This window comes from Mauremys reevesii, linkage group 7, assembly GCF_016161935.1.
Source record: "Mauremys reevesii isolate NIE-2019 linkage group 7, ASM1616193v1, whole genome shotgun sequence".
Classification (NCBI taxonomy): Eukaryota; Metazoa; Chordata; order Testudines; family Geoemydidae; genus Mauremys; species Mauremys reevesii.
Genome location: NC_052629.1, coordinates 124532666 through 124556689, shown reverse-complemented (window position 1 = coordinate 124556689; position 24024 = coordinate 124532666). Strand labels below are relative to the sequence as shown.

At 38.4% G+C, this 24024-nt stretch overlaps 1 protein-coding gene and 1 long non-coding RNA gene across 12 annotated transcripts in view; one reads left to right on the top strand and one right to left on the bottom strand.

The window, feature by feature from the left end:
- PRKAR2A (protein kinase cAMP-dependent type II regulatory subunit alpha) overlaps positions 1 to 24024 on the top strand; it is a 131446-nt gene that overhangs the window by 48900 nt on the left and 58522 nt on the right. For 2 of the 4 annotated variants that reach the window (XM_039546730.1, XM_039546732.1), the window contains 2 exons: positions 2414 to 2449; positions 16155 to 16241. In XM_039546730.1, coding sequence (XP_039402664.1) covers positions 2414 to 2449; positions 16155 to 16241 — 123 coding nt within the window. The remainder of the gene's footprint in view (positions 1 to 2413; positions 2450 to 16154; positions 16242 to 24024) is intronic. The other 2 variants (XM_039546731.1, XM_039546733.1) reach the window with 1 other exon arrangement.
- On the bottom strand, positions 600 to 23682 carry LOC120409163. Of its 8 annotated transcripts, none has more exons than XR_005601166.1 (6): positions 23528 to 23682; positions 21050 to 21089; positions 18618 to 18719; positions 15607 to 15823; positions 3632 to 3676; positions 600 to 1384 (listed from the first exon to the last, which is right to left on the bottom strand). It is a non-coding gene; the product is annotated as an uncharacterized LOC120409163 (long non-coding RNA). The 8 variants fall into 8 exon arrangements; XR_005601164.1 differs by having other exon boundaries at positions 15607 to 15790; XR_005601167.1 differs by lacking the exon at positions 3632 to 3676 and having other exon boundaries at positions 600 to 1387; positions 15607 to 15790.

The window sequence follows — 24024 nt, the reverse complement described above, 5'->3', positions numbered from 1 at the left end:
GCACTTTCATGTTATGACTTCTAGTAATAGTCTCTATCTTTGTCATTTTATGATGTTACTGACTTGTTCTGGTAATAATAGTAGCTATGTAATATTGTAGATATTTCATTTGTGGTGCAATTCTGGAATGTTAACATGCCTAAATATGATAGCTTTTGAAAAATGTTCAGCAAATTTCACACTTCAGACTCTGCATCCCTGGAAGTGAAGGGGCAGTTTTTTCATTTGCTCTTACACTCATATGTGAAGATTGATTGATTGTCTTGAGGAGTGCCATAAACTCCTGAGTTGCATTTGTGTGTACAAATCAGCATTTCCAACAGGTAGCATTTAAAAGTCCCAGATCTACAGTGTTCCAAAATATAAGGCAAAGTAACTGTGCAGGTGTTAGATGATGCCCTGGTATTTACAGCCAGTGCACTTTACATGAGTGGGGCACAAATTGTGCTCCTAATATAGTGGATATCTCTGCAAGGAAATATCAGAAAGTGCTTTTATGCTTTGCTCTATCAACCTTGATATATGGCATACAAATTGTGTGTGTTGGTACACTCCCCTCTAAAGTTCTATGATCAAATTACCATGGCAACGTTCTTATGAAAGATTAAAAACAAATGAAATTTTTAATAAAAATTGAGTGGAAAACTCTATTTCACATAGCCACTATAACACTCTTATGTATGGTTCATGTATGCTTGATGTAATAGAGTGTTCTTGGAGAGACTCCATATTTTGAGACACTTTTCTGTAAATGTGGAAACAGAGATAAATCTGATCCAAAACCCAGGCTTCTTGCTTTATTTCTTCTTTCCCTTCAGCAAAATACATAATAATTCTCAGGCCCCTGCACTTCTCTGGTCCATCCCACACCTCAGTCTCTAATATTTTTCATTCATCCCTAGTTGTTGTTGTCCGTTCCTTCTTCCACTTGAAAGATTTTTTTTCCATATGGGGCTGTGATTCTCTGTCTCTTGAGTCAGCATTGCACATTGTTCTTTATGGTAGTCTGCCAATGTAGCTGTTCTGGCTGTTTGGGCTTGTCTGTAGTTTTGATTGCATAGTTTCACTTTTCTTTCCTTGGAAGGAGACTCTGAGGTTTTGGTTTGATTCTTTCTGTACTGCCATTCTTTCTTCCACATAGGCAGAAAGAGTGGCCTTAGTGCCATTATTTCTCTTCAACAGCACCACTCAGCTTTATCTTTCTGCTTTTGCTTGCTCCACTCTTGATTTAAAGAAAGTTATCTGTGCAGATGCAGAAAAGACGGAAGTTTTTCAATAAATATTTTTGCTCTGTATTTGGAAAGAAGCAGGATGATATATTCATATCACATGAAGAGGAGTTACTTTCCAGTCGGTTAGTAATGAAGGGAGTATTGAACAGCATCTGCTAGGGATAAAACAAAAAATGAAAAAACAGCAGACCAAGATAACTTACACCTGATTCCTAAAAGTTGGCTGAGGAGATCTCTGGCCTGCTAATAAAGTTATTACTTCTCAAAAAGTGGTTGTCAATAAGGAATCATGAAATGGGGGTATTTTGAGTGGGATTCTGCAGGGACTGATTCCATATGTGATGCTATTCAATATTTCATCAATGATCTGCAGTAAATATAAAGCCATTGATGGTAAATTGTGGAGAACACATAGTGGCAAATGAGGGCAGGACAGTTATACAGAACAATCTGGATCACTATTTCATCTGGGCCCATTCAAACAGAATGTGTCTGAATATAGCCAAATGCAAGGTTATAATCTAGGATTAAAGAATGCATGCCATACCTACAAAATGGGGGACTGTATCCTGGAAAGCGGAGACTGAAAAAGATCTCTCGGTCAGAGTTGACAAACAACTGAACATAAGTCCCCAGTGCGATGCTGTGGCAAAAAGGCTAACTCAGTCTTTGGATGGATGAACAGGGGAGTAGGAAAGTGATTTTATCTCTGTGTCCAGACATGGTGAGATTGATACTGGAATACTGCATCTAGTTCTCATGTCCACATTCTAAAAAGGATGTTGAAATTTTGGAGATGGTGCAGAAAGAGCCATAAAAATGACTTGAGAGGCTGAAGAAATGCTTTACAGTGAGAGATTTAAGGAGCTCAATCTGTTTATCAAAAAGGTTGAGATGGTAACCTGATTAGTGTAATGGGAAGAAAATACCAGGTACTAAAGGGCTGTTTTATTTTTTTTATCCTATTACATTCTTGGAAAATCTAGCGTAGCTCTAAATATCCAAACTCCTCCTGGTACATAAGGAAGTGGATGAAGAGTGTATGTAAGATTTTAATAGGGTGGGATATAAAATAGAAAGAATATAGTGGCATTACCAATGTGATAGTTTTTGATTCTTAATGACTTATTTTAGCAAACAGTAATTTCACCTTTAACTGATTTTTTTTCTTTATTTTGCAGCTCCAGTTATTAACAGATTTAACAGAAGAGTATCAGGTAAAGTCCCCCTTATTATTTTAATACACTTCTGAAAATATTTTAAATGTGTACTTATTGAAAGCAATAACTTTCCAATTTGTGGCCTGTTAACACTTGTCTTTTGTATTTAGCACATTACATAGTAGTTATTCTATTTAAGTGTAATTCTCTCCATTTATTTATTTTATAAATCAATAGATTGCAAATTATAGGTTAGTGCAAAAACCTTTTTCCTATTAATGACAATTTCAGGCTTTAAGGCAACTTCAACATTAATACCCATTCAGTCCAGATACATTTGTGAAGACCTATATCACAGAAGCCACAGAAAAGACTCATCTAAGTAACTCTGGGAATGTTTCAGCTTCTTTCATTTGAATCTGCTGCTATTTCTTCTTGCTAATCTTCCAGATTGCTGTCAGTTTTATCTTTGGCCAGAACGCAGAAAGTTAGGCCTTCTCCAATAGACCATTTTTGTCACTTGGTCTAACCTGAAGAGATGGTTATCTTAAGAGCAGCAGAGGCCTGCGCCATGCCTGCGGAGACTGATAATAGCTAAAAATTAGACAAGTGGACGAGGTAGTATCTTTTATTGGGCCATCTTTTGTTGGTGTGAGAGAGAGAAGCTTTCGAGCCACACAGAGGAGCCTGAAGAAGAGTTCTCTGTAGCTCGAAAGCTTGTCTCTCTCTCACCAACAAAAATTGATTCAATAAAAGATATTATCTCACCCACCTTGTGTCTCTAATATTCTAGGACCAACACGGCTACAGCTACACTGACATTTTTAGCTATGGCAGATCTGCAAATGTCCATTTGTTCAGGAAACATAATTGATGCATTTGTTCCCAGGCATAGTTCTTCCACATGGTTAAATATTTTGCAACTTTCTCATTTGATTTTACCAGCCTGTTTTTTAAGTTGACATTGAAAATGAGTGATATTGAACCATCAGAAGGTTAAACATAAAAAAAGGAACTCCACTGTTATTCCGCCAGAGTACAGCACAAATCATCTTAAATTCTCTTTGATTTTCATGTAACTAAACTTGGATAGTTGTCCAGGAAATTAGTTAATGTAGTTCTACTTTTAAAAGTACTTTTGTGAAAATGGCATTGTGAGTTCCATGTTCATTATCTGTCAATTATTTCCAGTTCAAATATTCTCCATTTTTAAATAAAAAGATATTTTTTCTAATTCACCTGTGCAAATTCAGCCTGAGGTTAGACAGTTGAGATGGTCCTTTCCTGTGATAGTGAATGAGAAGGAAAGCTCTTTTAGGACTTTTGTATTTTCACATGTAAAGTCCCCTTGTGACCAAATTGTGTCCTCATTTACACCTAGGCCAGCCCTATTAGCCTTCAGTGCAATTCCTCAGGTTCAATTAAGGGGATGATTTGGAGACAAGGGTGTTGCTGCACATAAGGAAGTGGGCCATAATCAGAGCTTTTTAATTCATGTAAATTATTTTGACACTAGCATATTTGACTATTGCATTGGTGAATTTGGAGGGACATTGACAACTTGTTAAAGCACCTTATTGGTGTGGTCTCAAGGCATTTTACATTAACGTAAATATTAAAGTAATCCATCCTGAGAACTAATAATTGGTTAAAAGCAATTAAATAAAAATTGTAAATGAGAAAATGGAGCTATTCCAGATGTCCAAAGAATGTGAGCTCCATAGTGAAGGGGCAGAATGGCTAAGTGACCATTGAAAGGGGACGTACTTCAGCACTGAAGATGCAATGAAATGCCTGTATCAGTGGTCTCATTGGTGACCAGTGCAGTCTTTACTGAGAAACAGGGTACTTGTTTATGAAGGCCTCTGTAGGTTAGCGTGAACTGGCAGCGAATGTAAAACCAGATTACTAACTAATGCAACTGGGCTAAAATTATGTTAGGTAATATGGTTGCAACTTCAGCTTTTACATTGTACATTGTTGATAAATTTATAGGAGTTGTAATAGCAATGACTGAACCTTATTATATTAGTTACATGGAGCTATCATACAAATGTGTAATTAAAGCTGTACGTCTTATAGTCTTATACTAGTTTTTATTAGTCTTATGTTTTTAAAACCTCTTCATGATAGCTTTTTTTGATGTGGATGGGGGGAAGCAGTAGACATGGTATATCTTGACTTTAGTAAAGCTTTTGATACTGTCTTGCATGACCTTCTCATAAACAAACTAAGGAAGTGCAACCTTGATGGAGCTACTATAAGGTGGCTGCAAAACTGGTTGGAAAACCGTTCCCAGAGAATAGTTCAGTGTTTCACAGTCATGCTGGAAGGGCATAACGAGTGGGGTCCCACAGGGATCAGTTCTGGGTCTGGTTCTGATCAATATCTTCATCAATGATTTAGATAATGGCATAGAGAGTAGACTTATAAAGTTTGCGGACGATACCAAGCTGGGAGGGGTTGCAAGTGCTTTGGAGGATAGGATTATAATTCAAAATGATCTGAACAAACTGGAGGAATGGTCTGAAGTAAAGAGGATGAAATTCAATAAGGACAAATGCAAAGAACTCAACTTAGGAAGGAACAATCAGCTGCACACATACAAAATAGAAAATGACTGCCTTGGAAGGAGTACTCCGGAAAGGGATCTGAGGGTCCTAGTGGACCACAAGCTAAATATGAGTCGGTGTAACGCTGTTGCAAAAAAAGCGACCATCCTTCTGGGATGTATTAGCAGGAGTGTTGTAAGCAAGACGTGAGAAGTAATTCTTCCGCTCTACTCCGTGCTGATTAGGCCTCAGCTGGAGTATTGTGTCAAGGTCTGGGTGCCACATTTCAGGAAAGATGTGGACAAATTGGAGAAAGTCCAGAGAAGAGCAACAAAAATGATTAAAGGTCTAGAAAACATGACTTGTGAGGGAAGATTGAAAAAATTGGGTTTGTTTAGTCTGGAGGAAAGAAGACTGAGAGGAGACATAAGTTTTCAAGTATGTAAAAGGTTGTTACAGGGAGGAGGGAGAAAAATTGTTCTTCTTAACCTCTGGCCCTAGGACAAGAAGCAATGGGCTTAAATTGCAGTAAGGGAGGGTTTAGGTTGAACATTAGGAAAAACTTCCTAACTGTTAGGATGGTTATTGCGTAGGGAGGTTGTGGAATCTCTGTCATTGGAGATTTTTAAGAGCAGGTTAGACAAACATCTGTCAGGGATGGTCTAGATAATACTTGGTCCTGCCGTGAGTGCAGGGGACTGGACTAGATGACCTCTTGAGGTACCTTCTGTTCCTATGATTCTATAAGGTAAGCTTCCTCCACTCTTGGCTTACATAGCAGGTCATGAGCAGAGGTGTAAGATAAGCATGGGCAAATTAATTGAGGATGAACAAATAAAGAATAAGCGATGGAAAGAGTATTTTGAAGACATGTACAATGAAAAGCTCCTGGAGAAGCTTCCCAGTACAAATGCGGGGGAGAAGATGTTTGAATTCTTAGAAGACAAAGTAAAGATCTCTACAGAAATTTTGAAAAAGAAAAAAGTACCAGGAAGTGACAACATAATTGCAGAGCTGTTGCAAGCAGCCAAGGAACATGTGATAAAGGTGTTGCACAAGCTATTTAACAAAAATTACATGCAAGACCAAGTGCCAAGTGAATGTGAGAAAATAAGAGTACCAATCTATAAAAAAGGAGTTAAGAGTAAGTGAAAGAACTAGAAGAATCATCGTATTGAGCATGCCGACGAAACATTCATCGAGACATTGTAGAGGAGAATGAAGAGGGACCTGAATGAAGCAGTGCTTGCAGAAGAGCATGTTGGATTTAGAGATGAAGTACAATAGATCAGCCATTTGTGATAAGACAGGTATTGGAGAAATACCGAGTGTGATGTTGTCTACCCTGGTGCCCGCTCAGGACTGGGCTGTAGGCTAATTCACTCATAAGCTAATAGCAATCAAAGGAGCAACAAAAAGTATTGTAGTATAATCAGGCCAATTCACTTGTGTATTAGTTTAGTTAAAAGAAATGTTAAAGATATTGTCTTCATTTATCTATGTTGATTGCTATTGCATTACATTATGTATATTCCTGTAACTAGTTAACCCTAGATCAAACGTGTGTGTTAGTGTTAAGATAATATACTTGATGTGTAAACTTCATGAAAATTAATGGATTGTTGTTTGCTATTACTTTACCTTTTACATTGTGTATATCCCTGTAATTAAATTACCCATCAAATGCGATTGGAGCCTTGGAAATATAAATGAAGAAGAGTGCTAACTTCAAAGCAAGGGCCATTGTGTTTGACAATGGAAATTCATTGCCCCACACAGGAAGACATTGTTCAGATTGTCATTTTTAAGGAGACACTATAAATACTGATTCAAAGGAATAATCCTTACCTCTGACTGCTTGGACTCTTAAAGAGAGGATATGAAATGCAAAGTGGAGATCCCCAGAACATCAGGGTTCCATGAAAAGATTTTTGGGAAACTAGCAGTGTATTACATCAACTGCTATCATTTTGGAATTACAAAGTTTAACTCGTTATATTTTACCTGCTTTAACCTCTCAATAACTCTCATTTTTTCTTAGCTAATAAACCTATAGTTAGTTTACTATAGAATTGGCTGTCAGTGTTTTCTTTGGTGTGAGCTCCAAAGTACCAACTGATCTGGGGTAAGTTACTGATCCTTTGGGATTGCAAATAACCAGATGTGGTGTGATTGTTTTGTTTTTGGATTTTTTTGTTTATGTGACCATTATCACTAAGTCCAGTTTGTCTGGGTGGCAGGATAAGCCTGGAGTACCCAAGGGAACTGTCTGTGACTCCACAGTAAGACTGGTACAGTGATCCAGGAGTTCAAATTTGTTACTGGCTTGGTGAAATCTAATTTCTGACATTCTGACCTAAGATTGGCACTCACAGTTATGAGCCACTCCAGACAGTGTGACACCTAGAACACAACCGAACCTGTTGCAACAACTTTATAAATTTCAAACAGGCTTCTGATAGCATTTTGCAGAAAGGGTTATGGCAAGTCTTGAGAATGCATGTCATTCCTGAGTAATTGATCAATCTGATAGAAAACATCTACAGCAAGTTGAGGAGTGCAGTGAGAGTAGAGAGGAAGCCGACTGCATGGTTCAGGACAACCGTAGGAGTGAGATAAGGATGCATGCTATTGCCAGATCTGCTCAACTTGGTACTGGAAGCAGCAGTGGCTGTAGCACTGACAGATAGAACAAGAAGTCATGTTACATAGGAAGACCGTGAATAACCTTAAAGTTGCAGACTATATTGACCTCATGGTAATAGGTAATAAGGTAATAATTGGAGATATACCAATCTCCTAGAGCTGGAAGGGACCTTGAAAGGTCATAGAGTCCAGCCCCCTGCCTTCACTAGCAGGACCAATTTTTGCCCCAGATCCCTAAGTGGCCTCCTCAAGGATTGAACTCACAACCCTGGGTTTAGCAGGCCAATGCTCAAACCACTGAGCTATCCCTCCCCCTTTGACAAAGGAGGAGTATTTACAGAGAATAACAAACGAGGTAGACCGGGAAAGCAGGAAACTTGGATTGAAGATCAGCATGGAGAAGACAAAAACTATGGCAACTGGAAGACAAGAAAAAGAGGTAAAGATTGAAGATAGAAATGAATTAGAACAAGTGGGAAAAATTTGTGTACCTTGGAGGATTAATATCAAAGAATGGGAATTGTGAAGATGACATAAAATGAATTGGACTAGCCACTACTGCATTTGGAAAACTCTACAAGATGTGGAAGGCTCATTTAGATAAAAATGAATATTAGTGTATATGAGACACATGTGGTGGTGATACTGGTTTTTAGGTTGGAATGCTGGAGTCTGAAGAATGCTCACAAATGAAAGATATTGACTGCAGAAAGGAACTGGTGGAGGGAATACTGAGTTTCAAGATTGTTCAAAATGTAGTTTAAAATGATTTAAATTGAAGATAGTCTGGCTTTTCCCAAAGTAATTTTATTGTTTGGGGCTCTGTTCTTTTCAGGTTTCCCAGTCTTTTGGGGTGATTTTTTTTAAATGTTTCAGCCCAAACACTTCAGCTATTTTTGAGAGAAATTTCACCCTAAATCCTTTCTCTTCATATCTAGAGAGAGAGAACAACATGAACAGTTTTAGATTATGGAACCTTTTCTGTATAACCAACAACCTCTAGGAAATTAAACCCGGAAACTATATTGAGCAAATGGTACAGTTGCATGGCTAAGTGCTTAAAAATTCAAGAAACAACAAGAAGTTTCCATGCATAACTGCAGCAGCATCCCTCTGTGCATATGCATTTTGATAGTCGTTACTTACTTTGTATTATGTGAGAGTGGATCATATATCATTCAGCTTTTTACTTAAGGCCTCAATTTAACATTTGTAGCATCCTCTAGCAAACTTTGGTTCTTGTATATTTAGGTCATCCAAATTTCTGCATTTGCAATCATTCAATGTAAATTTCCATCTGTAAGGTCTGCTTTTTAATAGAGAGCCTTGATCCTGCAAGTTGTTTTGTACCAAAACCTTTTATGTAATTTGGGCTCTATGCAGGTGCAGGGAATGTAATTTATACATAAAAGCAGCAAAGAGTCCTGTGGCATCTTATAGACCAGGGGTAGGCAACCTATGGCACGGGTGAAGGCGGCACGTGAGCTGATTTTCAGTGGCTCACCGGTCCGGGGGGCTCTGCATTTTATTTAATTTTAAATGAAGCTTCTTAAACATTTTAAAAACCTTATTTACTTTACATACAACAATAGTTTAGTTATATATTATAGACTTATAGAAAGAGCCCTTCTAAGATCGTTAAAATGTGTTACTGGCGCACAAAACCTTAAATTAGAGTGAATAAATGAAGACTTGGCACAGCACTTCTGAAAGGTTGCCAACCCCTGTTATAGACTAACAGACATATTGGAGCATGAGCTTTCGTGGGTAAATACCCACTTCGTCGGATGCACGAAAGCTCATGCTCCAATACGTCTGTTAGTCTATAAGGTGCCACAGGACTCTCTGCTGCTTTTACAGATCCAGACTAACACGGCTACCCCTCTGAACATAGTTCCTTCTTAGGTGCAATTTACAAGGTAAATTAGATTCACTGTCACATTTCTCTATTGAAAATTTAGGTAGCCTATATAGATAGATGTCCCCCTCTCTCTATCCCCCGACTTTCACTTCTGTCATAGATTATGCTTAATCTGTAGTATATTATGTAAGAGATGTTTATTTTGTACTTGTTATATGAATACCATCAGTGGATTTTGTTTGGTGTAAACAAAGCAGTCCTCTGTACTGCAGGGTGTTAAATACATAAATTGAGAACCACTGCCTCAGATTAATTACACACCTTCAGTTGTAAATAAAGTTGCAGTTCCATCAAGAGGTTCTCTAATTATTTTGGTTTATTTATGTATAAAAAAAATTCCAGGGTCTTAACAGTGACATTAACAATAATAATACTATATATAAAAGGTCCTAGGTAAAAAGAGAAGTTTTGAAGTGTGATCTGAAGGTCAGCTAACTTTGGGTTCTCAGACCAAGATGGGAAGTTAGTTCTGGAATCTGTGACCCTTTACTGATTCCCAGTAAATCTGACTGACTTAATCGGAGTCTTTGAACTGCATTTCTGCAGTGTAGTGGATATTGTGTTTGCCTTGCATGAGGTTTTGGTTTCAAAACCAGGCAGAAACATTGTCTTTAGGAAGTCAGACTAGCTGGAGGTGGTGGTGGAACTGGGGGAGACTTGTGTAGTGATTAATTTTGGGGAGTTTATAATTGGTTTTGATAAGCACTTTCTTATCAGAGCTCAAAGATGTAATTACAATTTTATATCTCAAGGATTTGAGTACGTTTATTTTATATGAGCGCTTACTTCAATAAATTTAAGCACTTGAAAGACCATGATCCCACTTGAATATTGCTAGAAGGACCGTATTCCGGTTTTCTAAATACATTCTCCCTCCCCCACTTGTTATGTGTACTTGTGCTGATTATTTGCAGCCTTTTGTAGTTTAAGTAATAAGACTGCAAATGACTTGTAATTGGTCTACTATTGGCTTCATATCTATAATAAAACTTTAAATGCCAGGGATGCAGAGAACTTACGAAATTCTTTGAGATCCATGGATGTAAGGTGCTAGAGAGGCACAAAAATATTTTCCTTTCTGCCCTTTAAATTCAGCATTACTAGGACATTTAATCTCCCAGGAAAATTTAAGTAGGTAATAGATTTGTTCTCTCATAGACTTGTGCTTTGGATGGAAGGTAAGGAGGGCTGGTTAGTGGGTTTTTTTCTGAATTGATGATAATTATTGAGTATATCAATTTGCTAGAAATATATCCTTGTCCTACATTCTTGTGTAGGTCACACAGGTAATATTTTCAGCTAAAAAAGTCTCTCTAAAATTTGGAAAAGCAGCAAAGAGTCTTGTGGCACCTTATACACTAACAGACGTTTGGGAGCATGAGCTTTCGTGGGTGAATACCCACTTCGTTGTTGTTCAATATTTTTGTTAATATTTTCAATGAGCACTTAAATGCTGGATACTAGTACAGAATCCTAGGTTAGATACAACCTTTGTCACTGGTACATGACTTTTGTTTGTTACATTACCTGCAACCAGAGGAGCTACTGATCTTTGCAAAGATTAATGTCATTGACTAATTTTGGAATATATTTGATGGAATTATTTATTGATTAAAAGTAGCTTTTGCACATTATGGATTTGTATATTATCACCCCGCTGCTGCAAGGTGGCAAAATTTCAGGCCCTTGTTGGTCTGTTTTCTGTTGAAGGAGAAACGAGTGACAGTCTATATTTTTACTATAACTAATTTTAATAGCCTTAAACACAACATTTCTTGAACAGAGGTGGTCAAACAGCCCTCAGGCAATCCTCTCTCAGTAATCTTGGCTAGAACACCAGTGCTCTGTTCCACGGGTGAACTCTGCCCCAAGAATCCGCTCCAGTTAGAGTAAGGCAGAGAGCCAACTCTCTTGCTGTTCGGAAAGCTCCCCCCAGAAAAACTGCATCATAAAACTAAAAACACTGCAGCATTTCTTTCAAACGGTGTTCATTAGAATTTAAATTATTGTAACTGTGCCATCTGCACTATTACCATAACAGTATAAATGCCACCTGGCCACAGTGGGTGGAAGCAGCAGTGATGGAAATAAAGGGGTGATTATCAGGGGCTCCATTTCAGTGAGAGGCCAGAGGCCGCTTAGGCCCTTGGAAGCTCTTGGATTTTTTGAAGGATAAAACATTAAAAATCAGTGTATTTGGGGACCTTTTGTTGTGATTATTTCCAATATTTTAATAAAAATTCATATAGGTTTACTATAACAAAATTGCCAACACCGACCCCTTTCACTTGGGTTGACAGCAGGATTCAAACTTGGGTCTGTCAAAGCTGAAAACACAAGCCTCTACAGCTTGAATTAAAAGAGTGACTCCTCCAGCTAGAAGCTTTAGTAGGTTCTTATTTTATGTGGAGCAGTCACTAGCAGGGGACAGAGATGCACTGAACTAGACAGGATAATGGAGACTGTGCTAGGTGGGTGATAGCTAAGAACTTAAGAATGGCTGTACTGGGTTAGATCAATGGTCTATCTAGCCTGTCCCTGAACAATGGCCAATGAACAGAAAAGGGCAATTATTGATTGATCCATCTTGTGTCATCCACTCCCAGTTTCTGGCAATTAGAAGCTTAGGACACCCAGAGCATTTAAGATAATGTTAAAATATTTACTATAAACCAGGGGTTTTCAATCTTTCTCTTTCTGAGGCCCTCCCAATATGCTATAAAAACTCCATAGCCCACCTGTGCCACCACAACTGGTTTTCTGCATATAAAAGCCAGGGCTGGCATTAAGGGGTAGAAAGCAGGGCAATTGCCTGGGGCCCCACACCACAGCGGGCCCCGCAAAGCTTAAGTTGCTCAGGCTTCAACTTCAACCCCAGGTGGGAGAACTCAGGGCCCCAGGCTTCAGCTCTGCACAGCGAGGCGTTGGTGTCCTGCCCTGGGCTCCAGTGAGTCTAACACTGGCCCTGCTTGGTGGACCCGCTGAAACCTGCTTGCGGCTCCCCAGGGGGCTCCAGGCCCCTGTTTGAGAACTGCTGCTATAAACCAAACTAAATCAATACAATAATAAAGTTCACTATGTTCATTGCTGATCCCCTTAGCAGTAATATCCAGATAATTTGCTTATCCATTGTCATCGGATCCACTGATGTCAAGGGTTTCTGTGGTGGGAAACTTAGCTTGTCCACCTTCCCCATCCCCTCCCCCATCCAAGAACAGCTACTTAAGACCATATCACAAGGAAAGCTAAAAGGGTTGTATCTTCTTTCCATTGCTGAAAGTCTCAGCTGTGTCCGGGATGCCAACATTTCAGTTTCCCCCTTCCCCAAACAACTTCTACAATATGGTCATGTTAATACACAAATATGGCATATTGAAAACTTGGCAGCAGTGTGAAATAAACTGAATTTAATATCAGTCTACACAAGCAGAGCTGTACTCACTGAATGTCTATTCATGCTTAATTCATTTTTGTATTTAATCAAGCAAAATTTTCCATTTTGGAATATACCTGAATCTGCTTCAGAAATTCTAGTTTGAATGGAGTGCTGCAGAAATGTATTAAGGGCCTTAATATAGAATTTAGGTCCAGCTTGTTGCTGAGCATATTGGTAGCCTTGATTATATGAACTAATTATCTCTGGTCAAATTGAAAAACTAGCTGAAAAACTGTTTTTGGATTTATTTTAACTTAACACAATTTTGTTTGATACTGAAACTAAAATTCCTCCAGTTTGATGTAGGTGAAAAGAGAAAATCTTTGTATTCTTAAGGCCAAGATAAAATATATAAATCTGGATGCATTTGCATTGCTTTAAGAGTACTATAGTCATGATAAGATTATGACCTTCCATTCCAACAAGACGTTTGATGAATCATTTAACTTTCAGTCTGTAAGACTTAGACCCGCACAAGTTTATTGTTTGACTGGTAATCATAGTTTATGCTTCATCGGTACATACTACAAAGAGTTAGCCGCAAGTAACTATGGAACCCTTGTAAAAAAACATATTCATCAGTGTTGTTTTTAAATGTCAAGGTAACTGAAGTACAACTTCTGTCTTTTGCCTTTGTATGTTCTGAAAAATGAATCAAACTACCAGTAGCTCTGTTAGCGGAGTAGGCAAAACTCTTCTTTAGGTGGATGAAGAGCTTGTGAACTATATTAGTCTCCCGATATACTTTATAACTTCACTCAGGTCTAACCTCTTGTGGGCAATATAAAACAACATTTTGGGGTTCTGTTGAATTAATCCATGCTCCTTCTGGACACCCCCATAATGACAGTAGCCAAAGCCTGCACTCTATGATCTGAGATGCAGATCTAGCCATAGTATAAAGTGTTTTCCTCCTCTCTGGGTGCCACCTGCCTCTTCTCTTCTCTGCCAACATCTTTTAACCTTAAGTCATTCATGGAGGAAAATTGGGTAACTAATTCAGTATAAATGATGTACTTTCCATACTTTTAACGTACTGGATTGTGGGACTGAAAAGATTAACTGGAAATGGAGGTTTGGCTTCTTCTGATATTTAGTGAGTTCTCATGTTTCACTATTTGCAATTTTAATAGAACTGCTACTGGTATGGTGACTCCTGGTGAGTGTTTACAGGCAAACTATAATCTGTAAGAGATTTATGTTAGAAATGCAGATTGTTACTAATGGCTTCTCTGTTACAAAAGTCTGACGTGCTTGTCATTTTTTGCTGGTCTTCATTGCAGAACTGACATAACTACAAGTGACAATAAATTCTTTAAAAATGCTGATATGAGTGCAGGGACTAAGTGTGTGGGAGGGCAGATGAAAATAGTGATGGCATTGTGTGGGTGCTTTCATGTAAGAAATATGAGTCATTATTCATTACATTAATGGAAAGAAGCCCTTTTCCTCTCTTTAGAATACAGAGGTTTCTTTAAAAAATTTCATGCGTAATTGCTGCTTAATAAATAATGAAAAGAATTTACTTTTAGAAATTAGCAAATGTAACTTCAGTTAGTTGATTCATATTGTGTAGATACATTAGATTTCACCTTGAAGTTATATTTAATGATTCCGTGATAACAGCTAGTGATGCTTATATTTCTGATCATACCGAAAAAGGTCTAGTCTAGGGGTCACCAGCCTTTCAGAAGTGGGGTGCCGAGTCTTTGTTTATTCACTCTAATTTAAGGTTTTGCGTGCCAGTCATACATTTTAACATTTTTAGAAGGTCTCTTTCTATAAGTCTATAATATATAACTAAACTATTGTTGTATGTAAAGTAAATAAGGTTTTTAAAATGTTAAAGAAGCTTTATTTAAAATTAAAATGCAGAGCCCCCTGGACTGGTGGCCAGGACCCGGGCAGTGTGAATGCCACTGAAAATCAGCTTGCGTGCCGCCTTTGGCACACGTGCCATAGGTTGCCTACCCCTGGTCTAGCCTAAAGCCGTAGGTGCTGATCCTTAATATAAAATGCATAATATAAAAGCTACTATTTATAATACCTGACCCAACTAGGATCTACCCTCCCCCACACAATACAAATCAATCACCAGAAGGACAAAAAGTACTAACGTGGAAGGATTTAAATTACTGATTTTTTAATTCTTGTCCTAAAGAAAGATTTATTCACATTGGTTGGTTGCTAATAAGCATTAAACTGTATTAATTTGCAACCAATTATAGCAGGCTTTATACAAAATTTTTTACTCCTTTTAACCAACCAGGAGGATAGACTCTAACTATACGCATTTATTAAGCAATTATATATCTTAACATCCATTTATGCAGATTCTTAAATTTTACTTTTTTATGTAACATATGTAAAATGTGGTAAAGTTGTGTTTAAAAATTCTAGTTTTTCCCCCTCAGGATTTGTTTTGAGCTGCATTATGATGGTAGTTAGATTCAATAAAAATGTACAAAATAGCATTTTAAATTTGTTTATTAAATAAAACTACCTTAAATGTACTTAGTACATAAGAGGGGAAAAACAAGTTTATCAAGAAATATGTTTAATTTAAAACTGATTTATTAGACAAAGCTAGTATTAATTGTAGTTGGTGAATTGATGGACTGTTTCTGGTCACACTGGGCCTTCAGGTGCCTATAAATACCTTTGAAAATTCAGCCTCATGGTCTTCAGATTTAGAATTATTAGATCTCATCCTCTCCCATCTGGTTTCCATTCATAGATTATAAAAGGAAAACAAGCTTTCCTGCTCTTTCAGCTCCCAGTTTCTTAATTTTGAATGAGTTTATCCAAATGAAAACAAATATTCTCTCTGCACCTGCTGCTAACTGAAACCAAAAGTGATGAAGGGAAAAGCTTTTCTGCATAACAAATTGAAAATATTTACATGTGGAAAATTTGCTTCATTATAAAGCATGAAAATAATATACATACTGCATTACATTGTGACATATTCATAAACATTTGACTAGACCTCAAAATTAGATGCCCCCCCCGTTTATGTATGTAATTAAAAAAGCAGCTCTGTTTAACTCATTAAAATTTGAGGACTCATTGATGCAGCATTTTTTATTTAAATAATTTGAATAGCTAATAGTAATTTTAGTCTTGAACATAGGTAGTCATAATTTCAAGTTTAATTTTAAACTGATTTATTTTATCCACCCTGAAAAGTACTCTGTGCCCCTACAGAAACTTCAACCAGCCTTTCGCAAAAGCAAAGAAAACCGATGAAAGCACAAGTGTATCTGCTGATTACAATTATGGGAATATTACACGGTGAGAGAGGCCTCAAGAAGATCCCAAGCCATCTAGGACTTCAGTTATTAGATCCCCATTTTAAGGCTGGATATAGGAAAAAAAAATATTCCCCTTGAAACAGTCTCTCATAATAACTGTTTTGAGATCTCTGTATGCTTCCATTTCTGTGGTAACTTGAACTTTTCTTTCCAGTCTTTCTGTGGATAATGCATGTAACAGAAAAGTGATTTTAATTTAAGAGGACTAGAATCTATACAAAATGTTTCCTGTAGATATTGCAGGGTATGTGGTTAATCATATTAGGAACCTTCTATGCTCCTGACAGAATTCTGCGCCTGTGCAGGAGCACAGAATTCATATGGCCCACATATTTTTGTCCCCCCCCTTGCAGAAAAACGCAAAAGAACATATTCATAAATGATCTGGGTAAACAGTGAGGTGGCAAAATTTGCAGGTGATGCAAAACTACTCAAGATATCAGCAGGGTAGCCATGTTAGTCTGGATCTGTAAAAAGCGACACAGAGTCCTGTGGCACGTTATAGACTAACAGACATATTGGAGCATAAGCTTTCGTGTGTAAATAGCCACTTCGTCAGTTGCATGTAGTCATGATGATGATGATGATGATGTCTACATGCGTCTGACGAAGTGGGTATTTACCCACGAAAGCTCATGCTCCAATATGTCTGTTAGTCTACAACAGGGGTCGGCAACCTTTCAGAATCATAGAATATTAGGGTTGGAAGGGACCTCAGGAGGTCATCTAGTCCAACCCCCTGCTCAAAGCAGGACCAATCCCCAGATTTTTACCCCAGTTCCCCAAATGGCCCCCTCAAGGATTGAACTTACAACCCTGGGTTTAGCAGGCCAATGCTCAAACCACTGAGCTATCCCTCCCCCTGCTGTGCCGAGCCTTCATTTATTCACTCTTAAGGACAGACTTAAGGACCTAGCTAGGGATTGATCTAGGTGGTGCTCAGTCTTCAAGAAGACTGTCATTTTGGGATTTACCATGATGATGATATAGTGCAGGGGTCGTCAACCTTTCAGAAGTGGTGTGCCGAGTCTTCACTTATTCATTCTAATTTAAGGTTTTGCGTGCCAGTAATACATTTTAACATTTTTAGAAGGTCTCCTTCTATAAGTCTATAATATATAACTAAACTATTGTTGTATGTAAAGTAAATAAGGTTTTTAAAATGTTTAAGAAGCGTCATTTAAAATTAAATAAAATGCAGAGCCCCCCGGACGGATGGCCAGGACCCAAGCAGTGCGAGTGCCACTGAAAATCAGCTCATGTGCCGCCTTCGGCACCTGTGCCATAGGTTGCCTACCCCTCGGCTATAAGGTGCCACAAGACTCTTTGTCGCTTTTTACTCAAGATAGTTAAGTCCCAGGCAGACTGCGAAGAGCTACAAAAGGATCTCTCAAAGCTGGGTGACTGGGCCACAAAATGGCAGATAAAATTCAATGATGAATTTCAAGTAATGCACATTGGAAAACATAATCCCAACTATACATATAAAATGATGGGGTCTAAATTAGCTGTTACCACTCAAGAAAGAGATCTTGGAGTCATTGTGGGTAGTTCTCTGAACACATCCACTCAATGTGCAGCGGCAGCCGAAAAAACAAACAACGTTGGGAATAATTACGAAAGGGATAGATAATAAGACAGAAAATATCATATTGCCTCTATATAAATCCATGGTATGCCCACGTCTTGAATCCTGTGTGTAGATGTAGTTGCCCCATCTCAAAAAAGATATATTGGAATTGAAAAACGTTCAGAAAAGGGTGACAGAAATTATTAGGGGTATGGAACGGCTTCCGTATGAGGAGTGATTAGTAAGACTGGGACTTTTCAGGTTGGAAAAGAGACAACTAAGAGGGGATATGATAGACAGGGATAAAATCATGACAGGTGTGGAGAAGGTAAATAAGGAAGTGTTATTTACTCCTTCTCATAACACAAGAACTAGGGGTCACCAAATGAAATTAATAGGCAGTAGGTTTAAAACAAACAAAAGGAAATATTTCATCACACAACGCACAGTCAGCCTGTGGAACCAGAGGATGTTCTGAAGGCCAAGACACTAACAGGGTTCAAAAAAGAACTAGAGAAGTTCATGGAGTTGTTAGCCAGGATGGGCAGAGATGGTGTCCCTAGCCTTTGTTTGCCAGAAGTTGGGAATGGGCGACAGGGGATGGATCACTTGATGATTACCTGTTCTGTTCATTCCCTCTGGGGCACCTGGGATTGGCCGCTGTCGACAGACAGGATACTAGGCTAGATGGACCTTTGGTCTGACCTAGTATGGCCCTTCTTATGTTCTTATGTAAACCCAGTTTTAGGTCTATTTTGACAAAGGTATGAAGCCATCTTTACTTACAGGCAATGCTGACTCAAAGTTCTTGAAAATAATTTTCTAAAACGATTATTAGTTCACGAAGGCCGTCTAGGACTTGGACCAGCATTTCCCAAGTGGTTGATTCTGGGAAGAATTTGTGGTGGTTTGTCACTATCTCCTTCCCCATACCATCACCTCCACATGTCCTGAAAGCACTCCCCCGATAGGGCCACCCACAGTGTAGGGGAAAAGGGGTGGTTTGAGCCAGGTCTCCTGTTTGTGAAGGCTCCCATTGCAACCTGGTGCACCAGGTCACAGCGCCATGCAGGTTTGTCTTGTCATGGTAGAGGGGTGGCCAGGACAAATTTGAGTGAGTGGCATTGTGACCCCGTGCACCAGGTTGCAAGATCCAGAGTGGGGGGCTGGCTGAGGCTGTGGGGGTGGGGGGCAGGGTAGGAGAGCAAGAGTGAGGGGGGCTTGGCGGCTAGGCTGAGGTAGATGGACAGAAGGGAATAGGAGGCTGGGGAAAGGTGCTAGCAGTGTGAAAAGCACATAATTTTGTGTTTGTGTTTGAATCAAAAACATTTAAAAATACTAGTTATTGTGTGTGTCTCCACAAAAGTCAAATGCAGTTGGTGAGTCGACTTAGTAAAAAGCTTGGGAACCTCTGACTTAGACATCCGTCAAGCTGCTGTCATGATAGATGACAGAAAAGGTGTAGGTAATTTTCAACACTAAATGTACTGCTGCTTTCTCTTTGCATCTTAATTCAAAGGCCTTTTTATGCACTACTTCTAGGGTGCTGGTTCTCCTTTCATGTAATACATGCCTTTGTCTTTGCAATTCACATCTTTCAGATGAAGGTATAAAGGTGCAAGGATTTCTCTGTTTGGGCATTGAGAGGGAGGGTTTCCTGTTTCCAGGAGGGAAAATACTCTGACTGCTTTGTGTTCATCAGCTAAATCATTTCTTTTATCTGCTTGCATTTAAAAATCTACGTGTAAGCGACACATGCTGATCTTGGAAGCACAGATTTACTGATTCATTTCTTGGAATCTTAGAGTCTTGAGTACTCTACAGAAAAGGCTAAATGTAAAATTAAACATTTCTCCCTGCTGTTTGTGACCACGATAAAGTATTACTTTTTTGTGTATGCTCAGTTGCTGGTTTAATCTGAATCAGTGACACACATCTTGTGATTATGAAATTGGATAAAACATGCAAATAATTAAAAATGAGCCTTCTGCCTCGTGTTGTAAAGCGGGGTATGCTGAAATAGCAGTAGCATCATGTTTTCCAGTAGACCTTTTTTTATGCACAGCTGCGTCATCAGGGAGGCTCTCTTAGAAAGCTGCCCCACAGTGGAGTGTGTGGAATAGGATCAACAGTGTGTTTACATTCTGTTTTTCTTTCCTGTTTTTTCTGAAGCTGGGAAAGCAAACCTACCGGTATATACAAGCCTTGTTTTAATCTGTCAGGTCACATGCAACATGTATAATGCAAATGACTAACAAGCTGTTGTTTTTTAAGATTCTGTTTAAATATCCATTCGGAAAATTAATTTTTACTTCAAGTAGCAAATTTGAATTACTGATCAAACATTAATTATGATAGTCAAAATCAAGGCATTACCCATGTCAGAATGTGAGCTCCTTCTACACTGCTTCCACATAAAGTTACATTGTTTTTAATTAATTCCGTAGCATGATGTAACTTATTTTGTACAAAGTACTCTGCTTCTGTGTTACTTTAACATCCAGAGCAGTTCAGGATCTAATGGGATGCCCAGATTTACTGGAGTACGGAACTGGGAGCCAGAAGCTTAGGAGTTGTAATCCTGGTTCAGTCGCAAGATGACCTTGGGGAAATTATTTCACCTCTCTGTGCCTCAGCCTTCATCTGTAAAATGGAGAAATCCTTCACAGTGTTCTGAGGTTTATTGATTGTTACAAAGTGCTTTGAAGATGGAGTGCTATGTAAATGCTAGGCAGTTGCTTTCAAATTAACCAAAATTAGTTTGTCTATAATACCAAATTCTGTGTGTGTGAGGTATACATTATACCATTCTATCGCCACAAGGATCTATACACTTTTATTCAAAGAGATCCTTCACTGCAAAAGGAAGGAGTGACTCTGTGGATTTATTCATTCTTTGGCACATGGCTTCTCTGACGAGGAGGTAAAAATCAAGCCTCCCTTTATGCAGGTTTTTTTTAATGTAACATCATGTGCCAGCAATGCCCCTCTGCCATGTACATTGGCCAAACCGGACAGTCCCTACGTAAAAGAATAAATGGACACAAATCGGACATGAGGAATGGTAACATACAAAAGCCAGTAGGTGAACATTTCCATCTCCCTGGACATTCTATAACAGATTTAAAAGTAACTATTCTTGGGCCTGGTCTACACTGGGGGAGGGATCGATCTAAGTTATGCAACTTCAGCTACGTGAATAACTTAGATCTACTTACCGTGGTGTCTTCACTGCGGTGAGTCGTCTGCTTCATAGCTCTATCAAAAGAATTGTTGTTTAAGTGATTTATTCAGTGTAGAGGTGCCAGATTTCAGTTTAGATTTGCTGTTCATAAATTACTTTTATCATATTATGCCTTCGCTCAGGAAATTCCCTGTTTGGTCCCTAGGGGAACTTAATCTCAGTATTTTTAATACTGTACTATATTTAACAAGTCTATTTAATTTAACCCGTGGCTAGGTTAACCTATTTTTATGGCTGTTTGTTGTATTTTACTGGCTTATTTTAAAAGACAATATAAGATAGTCATGTTATAAAGCACCATATAAACATTTTGGCTTATTGTATACCTGAAATTGCAATTGGAGGAAAAGATACTTGTATAATTCTGTGAATGTTTCTTATGGAGAAATGATCATTATCCTAGACTGTTTGAAAAGCAGGGCCCAGGCTTGGCCCTTCAAGTTGCACTCATCACATCACTGAAAAGATTATATTAAAAGAAGAGGGAGTGTGTGACAGAGATTATGGTAATAAAATTTAGCCTATGGTGCCAGCATGAGTCGAACCATTGCAGTATTTTACTGATATGCTGTAATGGGAATTTTGACACAGGCAAGATAATGTTATGAGGAGTAGTCCAGTTATTCATTTCCCCGATATTTTACAATATTTTACAATATTCTGAAAGACAGTAATGAGAGCTAGAGGTACCAAACACATGGGCACTTCATAAGATTTACAATGCAGCCCTTTTTGTCCTGAGCAGAGACTGACTTTTCCAAATTAGGCTAAGCAATAGTTCTTCTGATATCTATTTTTACTTGTTTTCTACTGTAAGTTGAATTTGAACCAGGATTTCCAGAATTAAAAATCAACACATTTTCTCCTTTGCCACTTAAATACTCACCCCCTCAAATACCTCTAACTTCTAGATTTTTTTCTTGGGCTTTATTTATTTGAGAGAGAGAGAGCTTTCTGAAAGACGGTGTTTTCTGCTTTTTTGGGGTTTTTTATGTTTTCAATTTGTGTCACTGAAGTGTTTGAAAAAATTACTTACACTAAAAACACTAGTCCCTAATTTTAATCTATAAATGAAAGCTGTAGCTACTCTGAAAATTTAAAAGAAGAGATAAGAACATCGAGGTTCTTGTTATGCCTATTACTTAGGAAGGTTATAAAAATTATAAACCTGTTTAGAATCAGAGGAGAAAGGGAATGATTGGAGTCATTGCTGAATGGAGAAAGGGGGGGGCATGGTGGTGGAATCAACTGTCATTGAATGTTGGAGAGAAGGGAGCTGATGGCTAACTGTTGGGTGTTACTGGCTTTCTAGAATCTAGAAACTTTTGGAAAACGGGCAGGACATCTGATAAACTGTTTCTCGACAAAGCTGGTTAGTTCATCTTATTTCGTAGTCTTCAGTGTTAGAATGAGAATAGGGAATCGGAGTGTGGTAAATGTGAAAATTGTTGTTCAGTAGTGCAAATGAGTAATTAGTGGTTAGTGATTACCAGTATCAACTTATAAATGCATCAGGGTTAACATGCCCAGAGTTGAAAACAAGTAATCAAATGAACTGAAGATAGCGTAAAATAGGATTCTTCCAATGTAAATGCTAATGTAACCCAAGCTTGGACCCACATAGTGGTTTGAATCTGCTACTGGCTTTGAGTTAACTGACCTGAGTGCCTCAGCTCAGGCAACAGAGACTCATGGTTTTAGATCCAGAAATTCTGGGTTCTTCCCTGCTGCTGCTGACCCTCACCCAGGGTAACTAGAGAAACAGGGTTTGTGCTCATCTCAAATTGCAGGAAATCAGTTTCTTTGGATTCATCAGGACCAAACGTGCCATTGAGCAGGGATTTCATTACTGAGAAGCAGAACACTGAGCTTCATCATACAAATGAGAATTTTTTGATCGCATCATTGTCTTTGAAACATACCCAGAACTATAAACTGTTCCAGGTCTTATAACAGCTCTCAGTGTCACTGTCATTCAGGAGCAATGTCTGTTCTTCTTTGATATTCGCAAAATGGCAGCCACTCATCTATAAACAACTAAAAAGGCAAAGATGTGAGCTTGCTAAAGTTGCAGTCTTCTGTTATGCAAAGAATGTTGCCTTAAATGTAGCACAAAGTGGACACTTTAAAGGAATGATTGCAAAGCACCTTGCCCTGGATATACTCCACTCATAAGTCCATTATTGGATGCAAAAAAAGAAAAGAGAAATTAAGCATTTATACAGGTAAAAATACATTAATATTGATTCATGGCTATGTTCAAATTACAGAAAATGCCATCTCCAAGAGTGCAGAGAAAGTGTGACAAAGGAGGTCTTTATTTGCTAAGATAAGAAAAATATAAAATGAAAAATATGAGAACATCTCTAATGTAAACTTCACTGTTGGTGTTTGTGGTTTTTGGCATGCTGTTTGCACTCTGAGTGTCCCACTTAACATAATTCTAACTCACGTTTCTGGAAGTTCAAAAATCTTCCACAATCTGAGCCTTGTGGTTGGTGATTTGAAAAAGCAGAATTGATGCCCCAACTTATGGCCCAGATACAATCTTCTTGAGAGTTCTGAGAGTGTTCACCTGTGCATCCTAGCTACCATATGTATTTTGAAATTTGCTCTGAGCCACAAGGACTTTGATTATGACATATCATGCATGTTACAGAACAAAGGACTATACAGGGATGAGACAGTGATGATGGAGAAAGCAAAGACCCTTTAGCTGGAGAGAGTTTTTAAAAGGAAAAAGAACTCGTTTGACAGGTTTTTATGGATGTTATTAAAGATGGTGATAACAGTCCTTTTGGAGAGCGGGAGAAATTAGCTGGAATGGGCTGGAGCTGTTATTGCTGCTTTTAAAGTCCGATCCTGTTTCAGACAAGACAAGGGACACACACACACACACACACACACACACACACACACACACACACACACACACACACACACACACAC